Source organism: Egretta garzetta, unplaced genomic scaffold (genome assembly GCF_000687185.1).
Source record: "Egretta garzetta isolate BGI_Z169 unplaced genomic scaffold, ASM68718v1 scaffold27, whole genome shotgun sequence".
Taxonomy (NCBI): Eukaryota; Metazoa; Chordata; class Aves; order Pelecaniformes; family Ardeidae; genus Egretta; species Egretta garzetta.
Window position 1 is genome coordinate 2,077,714 of NW_009260400.1, and position 21,240 is coordinate 2,098,953.

Here is a 21,240-nt window from a genome sequence, read left to right on the forward strand (position 1 = left end):
GCCGGTGTGAGAGTGGAGGAGTGGGGAGTCGAGGAGCTGCGTGGTAGTGGGGAAAAGAGACGATAGCGGTGTTTTTGAGGCGCTTATCCCCTCTTCACCCTTTGGCTAAGCAGGCACTTGGTCCTTCCTCTCCACTCCCTCCGACTGCTCTCTCCGTGCTCAGATGACTCAGTTTCCCGGTCAGCCCGGCCGTGTGATTGCAACAGCTGAATCTGTGGTTTAAAGAAGCTTGAGCTCCCAGTGCTTTCCTGAGGTGGCCATATAGCTGTGGTGCATGTCCTGCGGTTGCTGGGAGCCCAGTGGGTTTGTCAGGCTTTACTGATGAGTCTTGGTTTGTGCTTTTGCTTCCTAAATAGCAGGCAGTGCAGGAAACCTTTTTAGGGCCAGAAGTAAGATTATTGGGGTAATCTAACTTAATTCCTGATACCCATGATCAGTTTTTGAGGTGATGGGGTCGTCTAGGAAGGTACCTGCTGTTACTGAAGGCTTGCTAGTGGAAAAAATTTGCTGCAGATCTTAGTAAATTCACCAGTGAAATACCCTTTGCCTGTAATCTTGAGTTCTCTTTTTAGGCTGATTCCAAGACTCCCTGCTGTTGCCTCTTTTCTAGATCAGCGTGTACAAATCTGGAGAGTTTCGTTCTGTGATACTCATTACCTGTGGTCAGCTCATTGTCTTAATTAGTCAGTGCTAAACTGTTCCTCTGTATCAGTGACCTGCTTAACAGTTTTTGCTCGTTGGTGCCCAGAACCTGGATCGCAAATCACAAAGATCAAAACCAGGTCTGTATTGAAATAAGCTGGAAACATATCCAGAGGTGTCAGTTGTTTTAGTCAATGGGACTATAATTGTTGAATTGTTCTTTATTCTAAAAATACTAATTAAGCATCAGTGTTACCTTGATGATCATTGCTGAGCGATTGAAATTAATATTGACTATCTAGAGGAATCTTGGCCAACTGAACCCTGGATGCGAGTTACCTGGAGTTGCTCACACAAACATTAAACAGCAGCATGGGAACAGAGTGCTGTGATGTTTCTCAGTCTCTATCCTTTTACTTAGGACAGAAGCCTCTTAGACAGACTCTTGCAGCTCTGCTTGCAGCAGTCTCTGTCGTTCTTGCTATGGAGCCCAGGGCCTGAAACAGGGCGGTGGGAGGTATTCTTGCTCTCTTGCTTGTCAGAAGTCTCAGCATGCCCATAACTATCGCTTTATCACCTTCCCTACAGATAGCTTCCTCTTTGGAGTCTTTCTGTATTTATAGCTTCTCTTTTTTTCATCCTCCCTTCCTTGCCTTCTCAAGCAAGTTGCATAAACTTAGCTCTCCCTTGGAGTGGTGTTTTCTGCATTTGAATTGAGTCAGCTTAGAGTTCCCATATCTTGGTATTGTTACTTCCCCACCCCTGACAGCTCTCTGGTCGTGGCTGCTGCTGTGCTCCTGGTCAAGCTTCATTCAGAGTGTTAATTAATTCTGTCCCAGCCAAAATGAGGACACAAGTTCACTGCCAATCTCATTCCTCCTCCACTTGGCTTTCTATGCCTGTGTCTAGTGTGCTCTTGTGGAGGGATTTTCCTTCAAAGGAAATGTTGCTCTTTGTCACTTACATAGGTCTGTGGTCAGACCATTTCTTTCCTCTGTTCTGATTTTCCCATTTCTGTACCCGTTTTCTGTGCTGCGCAGACTTTTAACACGCATTCTTTCTCTCCCAGGTGCTTGTCAGTATGAAATCCAGGCAGTGGCTAGCTTATTAGCAGCCAAAATAAGTACTTAGGTTTAAAATACTCATACTTTTTTCTCTACTACTTCTGTTTTGTCTTCACTGTTGTCTCTTGTGTGTGAGTCTGGCATTGCAGTTAGTCCTGGAGCAAATGGTCACCTCGGCTGTGGAGAAATCCTGAAGGACCTGTTCCAGGGCTGGCCCTGGGAACTGGGTATCTGGCTGGTCACTGGTATTGACATTGCTTGGAGGATGTTGTGCTTCCAGGTCTGAAATGCTGCTCCCTCTTGTGTGCTTGGATCTGTTTGGAAGTAAAAAGGAATTGAATTCTCTGCTTCAGGACTTGGGCTGACAGCTTAGTTCTGCCAGAAGGAGGAGATGCTTTTCTGTGTGATCTTCTGTCATCTCTGCTTGTCTGATCACAAAGTAAGCCAATTTGAGCTCTTGCTCCTTGATGAGTGAGAAATGGAGAGCCAAAATAGGCTCTCTGTGATCAAGCAGGTTCCTGAACGGGCTTTAAGAAGGGGCAGCAAAACATGACCAGGATTGAGGGGAGGGTGTGAGAGCTGTTTTGGCTTAGGCTTTCTCTTGAAACCCTCTGCAATAATATGTTTAATCCCTTCTTCCGGCTCCAAAAGTCCTGGTGCTTTGGTTGTTTCTCAGCCAGAAGTCCTTGTGCGTTGTACACCTGTGCTGGGTATCACTTGGAACCTGCTTGGCCTTCTCTGTTCCAGCCAATTCCTGCTTCTGACACAAGGTGTCAGTGAAGGACGTGGAGCTGCTTTCCACTGCTTCGGTGCTGTGAGCATGGATCTGTTCTGGAGTGGAATCTGTCTTAGATAACCAAACTTAGGACATGTCACCCAGATTTCTACTGTAAAAAGGACGGTGAGCTGTCTCCAGCTCCTAAAAACTGTGGTAGTCTGTTAAAGGTCTGGTATAGTTTCTGGAAAATAAAAAGCTGTTGATACAGTTGGACAGTGGTGCTGCTTTTAAGAGGCAGAGTTCAGTCTGGGACTGGAATGTAGATTATTGGCAGGCTTTACTGTTGGTCTGCAGTGCTCCATACTGCAAAAAGTATGTGGAGCCTGGGAAGCATACAAAAGCATCTTCTTTAGAAGCAGGAATTTCTTTACCTTCAAGTCAGTGTTCATGAGCCTCCTATTACTGATATTTCTCTTGTTTCCACAGGAACAGTGTATGAAACAGATTTCTTTCTGTCCTGCTGATGTGGTAAAGGTGATTGGTACGGTCCCTTTCTAGCTGGGTAATGAGGCTGTGAAATAGCCAGCTGAGCAGTGACAGGTAGTTGGCTTGAGCTTGTTAGTGTGGGCCTCTGTGGGGAGATGCTTTCCAGAGGCTGCGTGTTTCCACTCTCCCTCCCCTCTCTGTGGGTGCTAGTGCTTCTGTCCCTGCAGTTGGCTCAGCTGTGGACTTGCATGCCTTATGGAAACAGCAGTGTGCACATGGAGGGATGAGATCTGTCCTGTCTTTGGCTTAAGCTGTGTGTGGAACTAGTCTCATGCCCCCACAGGGGTCTGTCATGACTTGCTTGTGCATCTCAGCCTGCAGTTTATCAGTCTGCTGTGGAGTTCTCCCATGAAAACTCTTGGGTTTTCAGTCCTTGTAACCCCAAGGTAGTGGTATCATGTCACATCAGCTTGGGGAAGAGCAGAGTAACCACCTGAGCCCCAAAGATGTATTTGGGAGGTGAAGGGTGGCTAGGAGAAGCAAATACATGTGATTCTTTTAGAAAGAAAGGATTTCCAAGACTGTGGTTCTCTCATCTCTGTAGTTTGATCCACAGACCTCCATTTCTAGGATGCATATGAGTCACAGTGATATGGGAGAGCTTGAAGCAAGTAGGTCACACTTGTCCCAGACTGTGGTTCCACACCAGCTGGAGGGCACAGTGGTCTGCCCGAATGGTACTCTTGATACAGGGCTGGATGGTGTGGAATAAACCATGACTGGAAATGTTGGTTGGTTTTGAGTCTTGAAGAATATTTCCAGGCATAGCCCTTGCTGCCCAGGAGGGGAGTGCTGCTTTTGGTCAGCTCAGGAGTGGATTGCTAAAGGCTTGCGGTCCTAAATGCCTCTTCAGTGTAAAGACATCCACTTCCCTCCTCTTCCCTCTTTCTCCATGCAGAGGAGAGGTCATGAAATATATTGAAGTGCCCTGAGCACATGGTTGAGCCACTGTGGGGTGAAGTGTGTCTTTCTCCCTGTTGTCTAACCACAGGACGGCTAGACACAATGAAGCAAAGGCCTGCCTGAGCAGAGCTGTGGGCTGTTGCCTCCAACAAATGGATGTTGGGGAGCGTGTCCTTTGTGTACCAGGCTTCTGCTGAGTGCAGTGTGTGCTTTTGTTTTCTTAGTCGCAAGGATCTTTCTTTTTTTTTTTTTATTTATTATTATTTATTTATTGGAGGCTGCCTTTGCTTTATTGTATTACATACTGAGTGTTTGCTGTATCTTCTTTTGTTGAGAGAAGAGCAGGAGAGGCTGTGCTACCCTTCTCTCTTCCATTTTATTACTCTGGTCCTGGAATTTAGGCCCCAAAAGGCTGGAGCTGGGCTTCCCTTTCAGCTTAACCATGTGGGCAGTGTGTCTGCTCTTGTGTACAGAAGTTGCATTGCTACCAGAGCTACAGACTACCTCCAAAAGTGCTTTTGGCCCCTCAGTCCATGGTGGAGCTCGTGGTGTTCTCCTGGGCGCAGAAGGAATGGGGTAGATCCTTTACTCTGCAGTTCCTTTGCTGTACAACTGAGCAAGGAGAGGCCACTTGATGGTTCAGTCTGAACTCCAAACTCTATGGGTGTAGAAGCCATAATGTGGTAGAGACCTTTCAAAAGCACAAGGATGATGCTCTCTGTCTCCTGACATCTAGGAGCCCTTTGTGAAAAGCTGACCCTTGCTTGCTGGGACTGTGCAGGAGGAGCAGCCCTGTCCCCAGGAGCTTTCATCTGCCAGATGAGGTAGAGCATATGGGAACAGTGAGACCTGAGGAGGGTATAGACCATTCCCATGCTGTGAATGCTGGCTGCTCTTGCAGCAACAGAGCAGTAGCCAAAAGGCCATCCTGCTAATCTCAGTGCTTTGTCCTGTCCATTGCTCACTGTGGCTGGTTAATCATCTGCCCTGTTAAAATAAGCTCAAGGAAAACATTATTTATTGGAAGAAAGATGGCACTTCCATGGCCTGCTAAATCATGGTGGCAAACAAACACTGTGGTCTCTGAAGTTCCGCAGAGGCTCTTTGCTGTTTGTTCTGGCCTCCTTTACTGGGCAGAGACCTGCTTCATAGCTTCTCCTAGCTAAACTTCAAGCAGCAGCTGAGGTCAGCTTCTCAGCACTGGTGCAGCTTCAGCCCTTGTTTGGGTCCTGCCCCTGGTTAGAAGATGATCACGTCTGGGTTTCCTGGCAAGTATTACCACTCAGCGGCCTGTCGGTGCTTTCGTCTTGTTTTTCCTCTGCTGTCAGCTCCTGCAGTGCGAGACTGCTTTCTGAATGATGTGTTGCCTCTCCCTTAAACAGCTGCACTAGGTGTCGGGCCGATGTCCTGTTGGTGTACCAGACCTCTGAGGTTACAGCCATGACTTAGTGCAGTCTGCTTTTGGGGGCGGGGGGGGGGAAGGGTACATAGGGGTGAAGCTAACTGGGGATGCAGGCAGCTTAGGAGGGGTTACCTCACGTTTTGGAAGGATCAGGAGAGGGCTACCTGGTTGAGGGGCTGTAAAGGAAACGAGGCCTGGCTATGCTGGGTTTGAAGGTCTGAGGGGGGTGAGGTCAACCCCAGGAAGGGCTGGGCTAGAAATGCAGGCTGCTGTTTGGTGCTGAGGACACCTCCGAGAAGTGAAGAGCTGGAGGTGAAACACTGATGAGGAAAAGGGCCATAGCAGATACTTCTCTGTGTCCAGGTGTGGCCCAAAGGAATTTGCTGCCTGACAGCAGAGGAGAGGTGGCACATTGCTGCAGGTGGTGTTAACCACAGAAAAGGTCTTAAATTCTGCAGGGAATAAAGGGTGTCTGGGTGCTTCTCAGGTGAGATTTTGGAGAAGCAGCTTCAGGAGTGCCTGAGGTGGCTATAAACAGACCAAGAGGGCAGTGACAAGCCAAACAGTAATGACTGCAGTCTTCTGAAGGGCGATGTAGCTGATCTGCAGACTGCTGTGCAATCCCTCAGCTACTTTACTGCCTCAAGCCTGGGAGATGGCAAATTATATTTTAATTTTTACATATGCAGTCATGTCCCTGGGTGCTTTGGAGTGAGGTGTTGGGGTTACGGCAGATAATTGTGTGAAAACGTCATTTTGGCTCAGAAGTTGCAAAAGCCAATTTCATGCCTGTGCATGGGAAGACAAATCAGTCCTTGCCTGGAAGTGCTTGAGCCCTTAACTTGATCCAGAGCTCTGCAATGGACTTACAGGAGGATACTGAAGAAGGAAGGGGTGGGAGTATGAGAAATACGAGCTGGTGGGGCTGTGGGTCTCTTTGAGTAGGGCTTAGAGGACAGGCTTTGACTGACAGATGTCTGAAAGACTGAGTAATGGCTTGATTCCTTGTTACGGCAAAGCAAACTTGCAGGAGAGGACAGTAGTATTACCGTGGATCTGAGGTGTCTCGAGAAAATGCCATCTGAAATGCCGAGGTGTGGCGTTGGCACAGCAGTGTGTGGAATTCGGCTTCAGTTGTGCTGTTGCCTTGTGTACAGCCAGCTGCATTGGGGCCAGAGGGCCTGATGCGAGAGCTGAAAGGAGGTTCCTGTAAGTACTTGTGGTAATCTCGAGCGCTACCCTACTTCAATACTCAGCAGAAAAAGGCTGTTGTTTTGACAAGCTGTTGTGTTCTTGCACGAGGCAGCTTTCTGGGAACTGTGACCTGGCCATAATTTACCAGCTTTTGTGGGGGAAGAGAGAGAACAAAAGCGTTGTGGTAATTCAAGCGCTCCCTCGCCAAACTCTGGCTCAGTCTATTTCTTAAAGTGCATGAACTGCTTGGCAAAATGCCGGAACAGGCAAACCGTACCTCTCAAAAGCAATTGCTGGGTTGAGGCTGTGCGCTGCTGTTACTCAGCATCTGGAGGAGCTCAGAGGGAGCGGCTGGGCTCTAGGTGCAGGTCTCTCTCCCTTTCGGCAGGAAGCTGGGGAAGAGGAATGGCAGAAGACTTGCAGCCAGCATCTCGTTGACATGCAGCGTGTGGGATCTCTGGCAGCCACTCCTGCAAGTTCAGGCTGACTCCAGCTTGGTCTGAACTTGCGTTAGGAAATAGGAACTTGAGCTTTTGGAGAGCGTGGGGCTTGCTCAGCAGTGGGTCCACTTACTAGTCACCGTGTTACGGGGACAGTTGGCAAGAGATTTGTGAAGCCACCAGATTAGTTTTTCAACTGAGATTCTCACGTTCTCAACTGAGAAGCCTGACATGTGCCTACTCCTATTAAAAACTCTCAGACCCCCTTGGCAGAGGCTCTGTTGAGCAGCCCGGCAGCTGGAGGAGGACAGGCTCGCATAAGGCACTGATATGCTGTGGGATGCATTGAGTCAGGGTTTATAAATCCAGTCCAATTTTTGGAAAATATGTTCTGTTTTGTCTGCTTGGATGCTAAGAGATTCAGAAGAGTTTAGTTCCTGCAGTTTGTGGTTGGCCTTCCCTGTAAAAATTAATTCCAAGTGTTATATAAACATGGCCCTTATTCCAGTTGCAACATAATGTTGTGCTGGCTCTTGTGCTGTGGAGCTGGGGGGGCAACCCTCTCATTGAGCAGGACGAAATGCTCTGGCCAAGCGGCTCATGGGAGCCTGCTCAGAGCTGCTGAGGGAGACGCTGCAAGGCAGTGTGCAGCTTGTGTCGCTGTGGTCTAAGTGCAACGCAGCTCTGACCTCCTGGAAGTGGATGGTACAGCAAACTACTTTTTGTGTTGCTGGGTCTCTAGCATCAAGTGACCCGATAAGACGGCTTCTTGCAGCCTCAAAAGTAAGTGCGGAGCTGCAGCTTGTGGTGAGACCGAAAGGAACTGATGGGGGTTTGCTGCAGCAGAGTTGGAGCTGAGGAAATGAGCTGAAAGCTTTGGAAGCTTCCCTGCTGAAGTAGGATGTGGTAGGATATGCAATAGCGGCTTCCTCTCCAAGGTCCTGTATAGCTGCAAAACAACATCACATGTCTTTTTGGGCAGGCTTAGTTTTCATTAGAGCTCCGCACAATTACAGAGAACTCGAAGGAGGAGGTATATGAAAGCCACTATTGCAGTCCCCTGTGCCTTCCCTTTTAGTCTGATTTTATGGGTTCTATGCTCTTACCGGGACCCTTTCTCTTATTCATTGAGCAACTGCTGAATTTTGCTCCATGCTTTCCTCAGCCTCTGCTAAAAGCAAGCTAGTGCAACACTGATCTAACAGTGGAACTTAATTTTCACTTGGACTCCACAGCTCATCATCCAAGAGCTTTCAGAAGAGGGACTGAAACTCATTAAGATGTAATTCCGGTAGATGTCCCCTCTGTAACTGTATCTTAGCAACTGCAAAACAGATGGCTGAGAACTCTTTGCATGCAGGGTTCTGCCTGTGAGCTGGGCTTTCTGCAGGGTTTAGGAGTGACTATTGTCAATAATAATGCTGTGCAGGCTGCGTGGAGGGAAAGGGTATTCTGAGTTTTGCCATGATCCAGTGTTTGACTTCGACAAGGGTCATGTTGACTCCAAGACTCCACTGTCTTGAGTTATCTGGACCATGTCTTTTCCCAGCTCAAAAGCATGAGCATAAGTTGATAATGTTTTGGTAGAATAAAACACAGCAGTTTAGCTGCAGCATAGACTGGGGAGCAGAGATCTAGGTTAAGTTTCTGCCTTGCTTCAGCTATTATGTGTCTTGTTGGGCAAGTAGCTCTCTTTGCTGCATCCAGGATTCCTTACTAAAAGTAAGACTACCGCCAAACTGTCCTGTAAACTGCTGAGAAATGTGACAGCAACTGAGCACTATTTAAGTCTCTGGCCTTTTTTTTTTTTTTTTTTTTTTTTTTTTGTCCCCCCTCTATAAAGACCATCTGTTTCTTGTGAGACTTAGCAGTGGTAATGTCTTCATAACCAAAAAGTGCTGGGTCAGAAACATCTTTTCTAGATCCCCTTGGAAATACCCAGAAGAGTTAAAGTCTGCTTGAAAGCCGTTTGACCCTCCCACCCCTCAGGCTGAGGACAGCATCGCACTGTATGGTACAAGCTCAGTTTGGAGCCCAGTGTGGAGGATGTTCTCCAGCTCATGCTTGTAGCTGGGTGTAATGTCAAATGCTCAGACTCCTCAAGCTAGGCTGAGTCCTTGCTCTGACCGCAGTCCTGTGGATGCTTGTGCCATAATGCTGAGGACTCGTACGGTTCAGTGGAAGGGAAAGGCAGCCTCAGAGCTCCTGCTTCAAAGAAACCAGGGAGAAATGTCTTTTTGTTTTGTTTTTTTTGCTGGACAGCGTGTTCACATCTGGTTTGACTAAACTCTTCCAGCTACTCTCCCCATAAAGGTCTTGAATCCCTAGGAGGGTGCTTGCCTAACTTGCCCTGTGAGGTGAAGCTGTAGGAAGATGAACATTATGTACCAGTTCAACTAGTAGAGCTCTGAGGAGTAGGATTATATGACGTTCCTCAGTTCTGGATTCAGTTTTTCCACAGAGACACTTAAATGCTTTTGGCTCAAACAGGGCTTTTATCTTGACAGAGCTCAGCATGTTGTGGTTGCTCGTTGGCCAGGACTGCAGCTTGGTTGGGCACCTGACCTGCAGCAAGGGTAACAGAAGAAACAAAGGTTTCCTCTCCTTGAAACTGGAGGAGGGGAAGGCTTCTGAGCATGTTCCTCTGTCCTGGGCAAGGGTTGGCTACCATAAGAGATGAGTTTAAATGGCTTTCCTCTTCACCAGCCCCTCTCTGCTTCTTAATGCCTGACTTCTCTTTACCAGTGCAATTAGTTGGACTGACTTGATGATGTAATACCTGGCTGCTTTATAAATTCAAGGTTGCTGTTAGTGTCTTTTTGGCTTGGAAAGCTTTTCAGATGCTTCCACATCACTAGTATGCAAGGAAATTTGCTTGTGGGTGCAGATAGCTTCTTGGTCGTGATTGCTTCAGAGAAGCCTGCAACCAGAGCCCTTTTGGCTAGAGGAAGTGCTTAAGTGGTTTCTATGCCCCTGCTCTCCACCCCACCCCCGCCCGGTTTCTAGCAAATACTTCTTAGCAAATGAGTAACCTTCCACCTTGATCAAGCACGGCAGACAGCTGGAACAGATGTGTGCTCCATTACATGGATAGTGTCACAGTTTCCTCTTTAAGATGGGGTGGGGTTGGTATGGTGAAACACTGATCTTTTCCCTGCGTTTGGGTTGTCAGTGATAAAATTGAGCACAAATATAAGTGTATGACTTAACAAGTGGGTTTTGTCTAGGTGATCTTTCAGAGAAGAGAATGCCTGGGGAAGTGCTGAGCAGCAGCTGTCTTGGGTATGCTCAAAAGAAACACCAAACCCATCACAAACCCTGTAGAGTGGAATTACCCTTTCTTTTTCAGACTTGAAACTGCACCTCCAGAGCACAGACTATGGGAACTTCCTGGCCAATGAAGCCTCCCCGCTTACTGTCTCTGTCATAGACGACAAGCTGAAGGAGAAGATGGTGGTGGAGTTCCGTCACATGAGGAACCATGCATATGAGCCCCTAGCAAGTTTTCTGGACTTCATCACGTGAGTACCAGCTGTTCACAACCAGCATTTGAAATGTTGGCATTCTTCCAGACTTGAGGGCTCTCAGACCAGCTTTCTACACTCAGCCTTGTAGCTGCTACGTTTTCTGCAGCTCCTTGAATGAAACTGGTTTGGTTGTATCTGGAGATCTGGGACCAGCTGCATAGTATCACTACATTGTTAAAGGCTTCTGCTCCCAGGGTGTGCATGCTTCATTGGCACAGCTCCTTAGCCTTCCTTTGCAGAATAGGTGCTGTCTCCATTAGAGAGCCATCATTTACCCTTGCCCCTTGAGTTAAGCGTTCCTGGATTTTTTTTAAAATGTGATCCTGCTGCAAAACATACGCACGCCATGCATGTGTATGACAGCAGTTGCCTGTTAGTTCTGACCCACTGAGGGGTCTCAGCCTTTGCTCTGGACTGCTGTGATCCTGCCATCCCAGCCCAGGGGCTGTAGGCCTTCCTCTGACCCTGTCACAAACTGGTTCAGGGAGTTGAGCTGGCCAAAAATCTCACTTCTGGGGTTAATCTTTTATTGATTTCCGCCCCCCTCCCCCCAGCCAGCTCAGTGTGATCCAATGAATGTCAACACTAGGGGAAGGGAGGGCCTAGAATATGCAGCAGGGAAAGACAGGGCTGCAGCAGCCTCAGCATGTCTCTGTCAGTACATGAAAAGATATGGGGTATGTGTGCTTCCACAGCAGGTTCAGCTGATGCGAAAAGCTTGAAATAAGCACAGTGTTCATGCAAGTATCTTCTCCTAGCAGTTTTGCACAACCCTCTGCTTCCCTGTGTGCTGCTCTTGTTTTAATCGGTACTAAAATGAAATTGCTAGCCTCGGTGAGATACCAGTTGTGCTAGTTTGCATCTGAAACGTGGAAGTAAAATTACCTGTTTTTCCTTTCCTTAGTCTGTGTTCCCGTAAGCTCTAGTTTGGCTTGAAAACTGCATAGCCAGTGGCCTTCTTTAAGCAGTAAGGAGATAATGTCATGGACAAAAGTGAATTTGTGCTTCAGTAGAACACGGCTTTAACTTGCATCTCTGAGAAGATTGTTCTCAAGTCAGAGAGCTGATACATCGACATTCATTTATTTGATATAGTTAGCTTGGGTTTGTTGCAGGTGCTCTGTCGAGTGGTGTTTAATCTTGCATTTTTGGTGGTTGTGTGTGCATTATTTTGCTTGCCACCTAGAGATTTTTTGAATGGTGCAGGCTGATGTGGGAAGGCCTTTGGTAGATTCAAACATTTTAAATTTTGGCCTGTCTGTGGTATCTCCTGCATGTGCAAATACTGATTAAAGACCCATCTCTCTGCTATATTCCTTCCTGTTCTGTCCTTTCTATATCTGGACAGTAATACTATGTCATTTTTCTAACCCAGTGGCTCATATCTGTTATTTTCTGGGTCACTGTGCTGAAGTTGTCTGTCTTTTAAGCCTTTCGTGTTTTATAAGAAATAGTTCTTTCTTATATGCCTGCCACTAAAAATGACTGAATTCTGGTATCTGGTTACAGATATGGAGCAAGACATTACCAAGCCCTCATTTTGCAGCAGTTTGTAATGGATAAATCTTTTTTTAGCTCATAATCTTAGCTGTATGGAGCAATCTCAACCTTAATTAAGTTTACAGCAAATTAAAGATGGAAGAAGAGGTGTTTTGAAAGTTAAGACCTTGGTACTGTTTGAACCTGGCAATATTAGGTAGTTTGTCCCTCACTGAAGCTTTTCCTTCGCTGCCCTACAAGTTTATGGAAATGTCTAGTCTCTATGGAAGTATCACGGTAGTCACTAATGGTCTCTTAGCTTCTGTCATTGTCTTTTTAAAGGCAATAATCTGGGCAGGACACATGAGTATCTTGCAGCCTTTAAAACGCTGCTGTTGTTTAACAGTCTCACTTTGAAAACTGGGGTGTGGAAAAGATGAACTGAAAGGTCTCGGACCATGCCTGCCCTGATTACACACTGCATGACTTGGTAGGAAGGCTGCAAATGGCTGTGGAAATCCAGTTTCTTGTTACACTGGATAAAAGGTCAAGTTGTGCAGAAGACCTTAAGCATCTCATGTAATCTGATAGACCTGTTCTTGCAGCTGTTTGAATGACTTTAAAACAGGTGTTTTGCCCTCAACTTGTTTTAACTTTGATCTTGTTCTGCTTCTGTCTCTCTGATTTTGATGAGTTCTTTATAACAAAACATGATTCTGTGCAGATACCTGTATCTCTTGCCTGCTGCGTTATCTTTTCTTGAATATATTGGTCTCATTCTGCCCAGGATGTTTCTTCCCTGCGTTGTCTTTACTCTCATCTGTTCTTTTTGGTTTTGCCCACAAAATTTGCTTTAATGCCACGGTCTGCAGTGCTGCCTAGAGGAAAGCAAAAGGTTAAGCAGGAGAAAAGCTGTTTTCCTGCATGAAACATCTCCGCTCTCTTGCAGAGCCTTTTGTGCAAGGAGTCAGTTCTGGGCTCCCTGGTTCAAGAAAGATGAGGAACTCCTAGAGAGAGTCCAGAGGAGGGCTACCAAGATGATGAGGGGACTGGAGCATCTAGCATCTCCCCTGTGAGGAAAGGCTGAGGGAGCGGGGCTTGTTTAGCCTGGGGAAGAGAAGGCTGAGAGGGGATCTCATCAACATGTACAAATATCTGAAGGGTGGATGTCACGAGGACGGAGCCAGACTCTTTTCAGTGGTGTCCAGCAACAGAACAAGGGGCAATGGGCACAAACTGAAGCAGAAGAGGTTCCACTTGAACGGGAGGAAGAATTTCTTGACTTTGAGGGTGACCGAGCCCTGGCCCAGGCTTCCCAGGGTGGCTGTGGAGTCTCCTTCTCTGGAGATATTCAAACCCTGCCTGGATGATATCCTGTGCAACCTGCTGTAGGTGAACCTGCTTGAGCAGGGGGGTTGGGCTGGGTGATCTCCAGAGAGCCCTTCCAATCCTTGCCATTCTGTGACTCCAAGTGTCCGGTTGTGTTTTGGCATGGTTCTGCTGCACTGCTGGTGGAGGGGGTCTCCTCTGGGTCTGCAGTCATCACACCAATGGAGTATTGATGAGATAGAGAAGGCGTTATCAGTTTCAGCTGATCCATGGTGGGAGTTGCTTATCAGTGTATTAGAAACTCTGGTAACTTGTCTGTAGTGTCATTAGAAGTTAAAACAGAAGAACTAGGTCAGTGAAACACCAGGAGTTTGGAGAAGGTGCTGGTTTTGTCCAGTGGGTCTTAGTATCTTCTGTTGATAATTCTAATGTATTTAGTGACAGGGCTAGTAGAAAAGAGGGTAGACTAGATATGACTTCTCAGGCTGCCTTTTAGGCTGTGTTGTTCCCTGAAACTGTCCCATGGGTTGTAGTAGGTCTTGCTTTGGGGCAGGGGGCAGAAATTTCAGGGATTATTGTCCTGCTGACAGTGTGAAGCTTCCCATGCATGTCCCAAATAGCTGGAGTGGAGAACAGCTCTGTTTGGAGGCTGGTGGTTCGTGCTTGTGCCAGTAGCCTTCATCTAACACACGCTTGTGTGTGGGCAGTTGTAGAGGTGCTTAGCCAAAGGATGTTGGCAGTGCTGGGGCTGCTGTGCCTGTGCAAGCAGCAGAGGTACTGTGTCATCCTGCCTACCCTGGGTCACACTGGGACAAGCCTTGATCTTCCACTGTGGCTGGGCATGCAGATAGGTGCAATGAGGTGATTTATCTTTGCCTTTTAAGCATGGCTATTTCCCACTCCTTTCTTTTATGGTAGTTAATGAAACTTGAGCAGGAAATGGTAAAGACCTCTCCTGGTAGACAGCTCAGGGCCAGCGAGGCACCAGGTGGTCAGAAGAAGAAATTGTACTTAACTGAATGTGTCTGTGCTAAAACTGTGCGGCCTGAATTGAAATGGTAGGAAGATATGGAAAGTTCGAGCAGGGCGCTAAAACTGTGCGGCCTGAATTGAAATAGAAAATGGTAGGAAGATATGGAAAGTTCGAGCAGGGCTGGCTTCTGCAGGAGGAAAGCTTGAGTTCACTGGGACTCTCTTGAGAGAGAGGCATTGGGTTGTAAACAGAGATTTTTAAAATCAAGTGGGATTGTAGGAGGTGTGTCTGGCTTAAAATGGAAGGAAATGTTTTGTAGCATGTCCAGTTCAGCTCTGAAACTCACTGCTACTGGATGCCTTTGTATATACTTACATTTTTCCCGCCTTAGAAATACTGGATAACCTTGCACAAGACAGGCCCATCAAGGCTTGTTAAACACTGGGGTACCATCTCGCTGAGAGTGGCCAGGGTGTAGGTGGCTGGTGCCAGGAGGTGGATCAAGCATTTAAAAAACAGTCAGGCTTTTTCCTTCATTAATGTCCTGCTGGACCTCTGGGGTGGTTTTGAGTTGATCAACAGGTGACTGTTGTGCTTGGTTTTGGAGGGTGCTCAGATCTTGACCCAGGGCAGATAGCTGAGAAGATCTGGGGATCTGTCTGATCTTAGGAGCAGCTGTACTCCTTGTCCCCTCTGATTGCTCCAGAGCCAACCTGCTAAAAGCCATGCTGTTCGTCCCCGCATGGGATTATGCTCTGTCATTTCTCTTGCCTCTTCCAAGTGGTCCATGACCTAGGGTGAGGATCTGGGAAGGAGAAGCAGCAATGGGGATGGTGTGGGGGCTCTGGAGCACCAGGAGACTGTGTGTTCCTGGTGTGTTCTCCTTGCCCAGCTCCAAGGAGATGAGGCAGCGCTGCCTGCTGCTTGCCGGGAGGTGGCACTCCAGCCCCGTGGCTGCCTGTCCCCAGGTGCATGCTGTGCCGTAGGTAAGGATGGGCACCTGTGGACGTGGGCAGGAGTTAACTTTGTCCTTTCCCCCTAAGCTCAGGAGACATGTTTAAAAGCGCATGAACAAAACTGACCTAAGAACACAGTGAGGCAGCAACCCCAAACCAAGGTCTTTGTTCCCCAAATGACTTGCTGCCACTGATTTTTGTCCTGTTGTGCTCCTCTCCTGGCACCATGCTGACTCTTTCCTGGCTCTGATCTTCTCGGGAACTCTTCAGTGGCAAGTGTTGCATTGTTAGTACCAAAATATTGAGGAAGTTGGCCAATTTCCCTTTTGTTTTTTCAAGTGGTGGCTGTAGCTGGCCTTCTCTGCCACTGCATATTGTGGCAAGGAAAAGCTCAACTTGTTGAGCCTGCCATGGTCCCTGTAAAACACCTGCTAGCTCTGCCTCTTGCCATGCAGCTCCTTGCTGGAAGACTGCTGGTGCTTCCCTGTGTTTTTTCAGCCAACCGTAGTAGGTCCTGAATGATAGGCACAAGCTGGCTGTTAACATCTCTGCTCCAACACAAACAATTGACTGTTTGGCTGAGGGAATGCAGCGGTGTTCTGTAGGGCAGCAACAAACAGGTATTAAGTGTACTTGAAACAGCAAAACCCACTTCCTGAATTCAACATGCGCATATTGACTTGTGGGATGGAAGTGGGGTTTAGGTTCTTCTCAGTGATGTGTTGCCCTGACTTTCAGTAGAGGCTTTGTTCTTTGTGTTAGCCTGACATGGTGCCATGTCCTGTCTCTCCTTCCTTTCAGTGTTCCCATGTATAGTTTAGATAGAATTCTTTATCTGTGGTTCATGGTGTCGTTCCTGACTCTAGCCTGCTGTAGCCTGATCGGGTTGTCAGCTTTAGTATTTTTCCAGCTGGGGAAAAAGAGAGTTGTGTTTTGCCCTTGCTTCAGCACAGTCTCTTCCCTGCTCTGGCAAGTCTGGTTTCACAGCAGCCTGACGTGAGGGCTCTGGCAGCTGTGGGGCCCCTTGCAGCAAGCTGATGGGCAGAGAAGGGTTCAATCTTGCGTTCAGGAGGGGAAGCTGCTGGTAACAGTGTTGAAACAGAGTTTGCTGTAGGAGTGAGATCTGGGGGGGGGAGCTGTGTCTAAAGACATTTTCCAAATCTGTGATCAAGCACATAGTCAGAGGACAGGCTAGGTCGTCTTTTGTCTTTACCTTACCAGTCTGCTAGGGCTGGGAACTGGGTTCTTTGTTGCCCTGAGGATGCAGCTGGAAACTTGGCTTTCAGTATGTTTTTGTGGTCATAAGACGTGTTTTTGATGAGGCTGCATGTACCTTTTCCCCTTGCGCATGCCTTTTCTTAGCTGACACTTCCCTCTATTACCTTCCTGACCCAGTCCTGCTCTGCCTCTCCCCTGCACTGGAAAGATCTAGTTTCTGCTGCACGACTTTGAGTTCACGACTTGCAGCAGTGGTTTTTCTGGAGCCAAATTGTTCAATTGCTACTTGATCTGAAGAGCAATAATCCTCTTCTCTGGAGTAGGAAGTTGCCTGTCTTTATTCTAAATATACTGGAGCATGCATCCTGGCATAACTGCAGAGGTTACAAAATATGACCACATGCTTTTGAAGTCTTTTCTTGCAGAAGAAAAAAACTCCAAAAGCTTTACATTAGACACTTGCAGTTTATTCAGGCAAATGCAGCACTTGAAAGGATCTTTTCCTAACGTTGCTGTGGTTAAAACAGTGCTATACTATTTTCAGTTAGTTCTTGACTCCTTGGTGGCAGTGGGATCGGGAAGCAAAAATTGCCGTAGCGGCTGAGGATCCTGCAATAAAAGGTTTATGAGCCTTTTCTGGCAGAGACCGTTTTGGCAGAGAAGCACAGATTTCTGACAAACAGCTTCCCTGTTTGCAGGGAGTGCAAAGTTGAACTGATAAGCCAAGTTCTTGGAGGGATTATGCAATATTCGAAATAACAGGGCATATCTGGAAATAATCACAGGCTTGCATCCTCTGGATGGTAGCATCAGAACTGCATCTGTTCTCCTGCATACCCAAAAGATGCAGATATCATACCGGTTTCCCAGAAACAATGTCTATGAAAACGGACTGGGTTGCATGCTTAAGTGGTGGAAGTCATCTTTCAAAATGGCGTGACTATGGGTGTCCTTGTCAGAAAGGGACTCTTTGAAAGGCGGATTTCACTGTGTAGGGAGGGGATGCTGCTTTTTCTCCAAACCTCTAGTGCCTGGAGAACACTTCATTTGTGCGGTGGATTTGAACTGGAACAGCATGACCCTCCTCCTACTGACCAGCGCTGTTCTTCACTTGGAAGGTGTTAGCATGGTCCCTAGTAAACACAGCGAGCCACTGTAATGATCAGAAGAGCTAGCACAATTTATCTGTGGCGGTAAAGGTGTAGCAAAATGTTCCTAATGAGCTCCAGATGCAAGCCTTGTGTTTCACTAAGAGAAATCTTTAATAAAACTCTGCAGCCCTGAGAAGGGGCTGTAGCATGCAGCACCTGGGCAATTAGGTGGGAACACATCATCCCTGGATAACATCCCTATTCAAGCTGATGCTGTTTCATCCAGAGGCAGCGTGTGGACTTAACTATTTTCCTGGGCTTTGTTTAAAGCTGAATCCCTGTGGTGATTCTGCAGCTCGCAGGAACAGTCCTTCCACTTCTCTCATGTTCCTTCTCATAATCTTTCCCTTTATAGGCTGAACAGCATGTCTAGTAGAGTTGTAAGATAGGGTCGGAAGGAGTATGTTAGGAGGTTATCAATGCTCCTCTGATAAATTTATGTGTGGTTACAGCTTTTCCAGGGGACAACCTGCATGCAGTGCCTTCAGTTGGATCAACACTCACTGAGCACTTCTGTCCCCTTGTAACATGTGTTACTCCTTGACTGAAACTGTTCTTGAGATCTTCTGGTGCTGGAGCAGCCTTCATTTTCCTCTTACCTTTCTATCCATTTGCCTCACCCAGTGCTCTAGGCTGGTAAGTTCAGCCCAGAGAAGGCCTGGAGGTCAAGGGCACTGCTTCTGAAGACTTCTTGAGGGCATCTTGGGTCCTAGTCCCCTTTTCCAGATCCATTCTGTATGCTAGTTTGAAGTCTAGCAAATACTTACATAGAGCTTTGTGTAAATACTTCAAAGTACTGCAGTATTTAGAGGCCAAGCAAAATCTTAGGTCTACCCCCATGGTTACTGCATGTCAGGTGGGATGATTTGTCTTCTGCTGGCAGCAGGTCTGAACACATGGCAGTAGTGTTCTGTGCGTTATTGAAGCCCAGACCACACATTCACTGAGAATCGGGCGAGGGTGTTTAGGCCATTAAGTTCACTCAGCTTTCTTAGCTACTTCAGGCAATTTTGGGGGCAAGGTGAGTTTGCACAGTGCAGCCTTTAATCTTCTTTTATATCCTTGGAATGTTTTGGGGTTGGGGTTTTTTTGGTGGTTGTTTTTTTTTGTTTTTTTTTTTTTTTGTTTTTTTTTTTTTTTAGTGCTTTAAATGTAAGGAAGGTAAGATAACAGTATATGCAGTTTGGGCTTTTGTAGCTGGTCTGTGTGAAAGCAGCATGATTTCTGGTCAATATCTAAAATGTAATTAGTGCTGAAGTCTGCTCAGCAGAGTGCCAGGATTCAGCCTTGCATACCAGCCTAGAGTTTCTCAAGCTCTGAGGTCGATCTTTGAGGCATCAGGTTTAAGCAACCAGAGATTCTTGTACAAGGCTGCAAGGTGTTCAAAACGTTCCCTGGTGTTTCAGGGGGTTTGTATGCATCTAGAACACAACTTGTATTCATAAAGCCTCAGAATTAAAAGTACTTAACCTAGCTGCTTTTTATTTCCTCATCAGCCTTTAACACAGCTAACACTGTACAACTGCTTGTAAGTTACCGGATGATACCACTGGAAAACTGAGGTCAGTATCCCAAGAGACCTAGACTCACTAGAAGATGGTAAAAATCATGTGGAGATGCAGCTAAATATAGATTAATGCTGAGAACATTCCTGGATACTTGGATTTGAAAGGCTGCCACAGCCTTTGTAGTACTGCGAAGTTCTAACTCTTTGCTGCAAAATGGTCTTGTTGATCAAAGTTTAGCAGGGCACCCACTTATTGGCTGAGTGCCCTTGGTTTGTGGTGGCAACCATGAAATTCTCAGCTTTCTCTCTGGCAGGTTCATGAACCTACCACTTAGGTGTGGTTTTTATTGGTGTGACTCTAGGAAAGACTGTGTGAAGATAGGAAGAGATCAACACACTTTGAGGAGAGACCATCACGTGCTGCATCTACTCTTGCTGTTCCCTGGACTGCCTGAGCTTCAGCTGCAGATGAGGGGTGAAACTGCTCCTGGCCAGAAGCTGCTGGTCTGTTTGTCTGAGGTGGAAAAAGGATTTTATTCGGTTCATCTACTGTCTATTACTCGAACAAGCCTCACTGAGGTCTTCCTGACATGCAACGTCCCTTTCCTTTCCAGCTCAGGATAGCTGTACTGTTATTTACTAATGATATTAAAAACGATACTCCAGATATGAGCATCTCAGCTGTTGGCACTATTCTTTTGTGCTTTGAAATTTGTGCGTTGCTTTCCCCCATGATTGCTTACATTTGGAGCTTGAGAGAGGTGTGACAAGTGGCTCTGCATACCAGCACTTTTGCTCAGGTCTCAAATCCAGTGGGATAAAGAGATGAGTCTGTGTACTTATGCACAAACCCAAGGAAGCAGTGGTACAACCAACCCCAAACTTTTTCCTTAGGTTACTTCCCTCCCAGCCCTTGAATACATTAACTGGATGAACTGCAAGAGGGAAGCTCTAGATCCTAAAGTGACTGTAGTGAAAATACCTTCATCATCATCTAAAGCTGTCTCTAGAATTCATGTTGAGTTTAGACCACTACCCTGATCCCCCTTGGAGACTTCCCATTTCATCCCCAAATATGTTCTTCTACAGTAATCTGAGTAACTGCCCAATGCAATCACATAGTGACTTCTGCCTTGCTAGCATTAGTCTGCATTGAATTCTGATGCTGGTTTTGGAAAGCATTAAAATTGCCTGAGCAATGCAATACCTTAACCCATCCTGGCAAAATCCCTGAGCTGCAGCCTGATTCTTCCCTGCTATGCGCTTTGGCATTGGCCTGCTCCCCTCTGTGCTTGCTGTTGACCTGGAGGGCTGTCCTCATGACCCCTCACAGAGCAGCTGTTAAGCTACAGTTTGGCAAGGCTTTCAGAGGATCCCTGACAAAGGCAGGTCATGCAATGTTCCGTCATTAGTCATGCTTTGTGACCATTTGCAGTATTGTTTACGGTGTCTTTAGTATCCTGGAGGAGAAAGCAATAAAAACCCAACCTGTCTGCTGTAGGACAATGACTCTGTGATTAGATTAGTAAGTGGAGGGAGAAGCCCTAACTGTCCTGGGGTCCCTGCCTTGCAGGGCTATGCCTGCGTGCCTTCAGGCCAAGTTGTAAATGCCCCATGTGATGAACTTTCATGCATTTTATGTGCTCCCCTTCTGAAAAAGCCTTTTCTGATAATCAGTGGGCCATTGCAATCTTTCTTGCATGTCTTTCTTATCTGTGGCTGTACTTAAGTAATTCCAAAAGGAGGAAGACCTACATTGTCAGAGTAGCTGTATGTGGCTTTTGCATGTGTGCTCTCCTCCTTGATTCTGCTTGATAGCTATCCATGGATGACTATCCCAGAAGTTAGCTTCTGGGGCCTGGCTCTCTGTTTTCTCTGAGAGGTCTCTGTTGTGCCTGTCTGAGACCTATACCTCCCAAAACCAGCAGTGAGAATGATCTCTCTGACCTGCTGCTGCTAGAAAGCGTGGCCAGCAGGTTGAGGGAGGTGATTCTGCCCCTCTACTCTGCTCTCTTGAGACCACACCTGCAGCAGTGCATCTACTTCTGGAGCCCTCGGCACAAGAAGGACATGGAACTGTTGGAGCAGGGCCAGAGGAGGGCTACTAAAATGATCCGAGGGCTGGAGCACCTCTTTTATGAGGACAGGCTGAGAGAGTTGGGGTTGTTCAGCCTGATGAAGAGAAGGCTGT

At 47.0% G+C, this 21,240-nt stretch overlaps 1 protein-coding gene across 1 annotated transcript in view; it reads left to right on the forward strand.

Moving 5' to 3' along the window:
- The window catches only part of ATP6V0D1 (ATPase H+ transporting V0 subunit d1), a 37,762-nt gene that overhangs the window by 240 nt on the left and 16,282 nt on the right, over positions 1–21,240 (forward strand). The window contains exon 2 of the mRNA XM_035898870.1: positions 10,259–10,430. Coding sequence (XP_035754763.1) covers positions 10,259–10,430 — 172 coding nt within the window. The remainder of the gene's footprint in view (positions 1–10,258; positions 10,431–21,240) is intronic.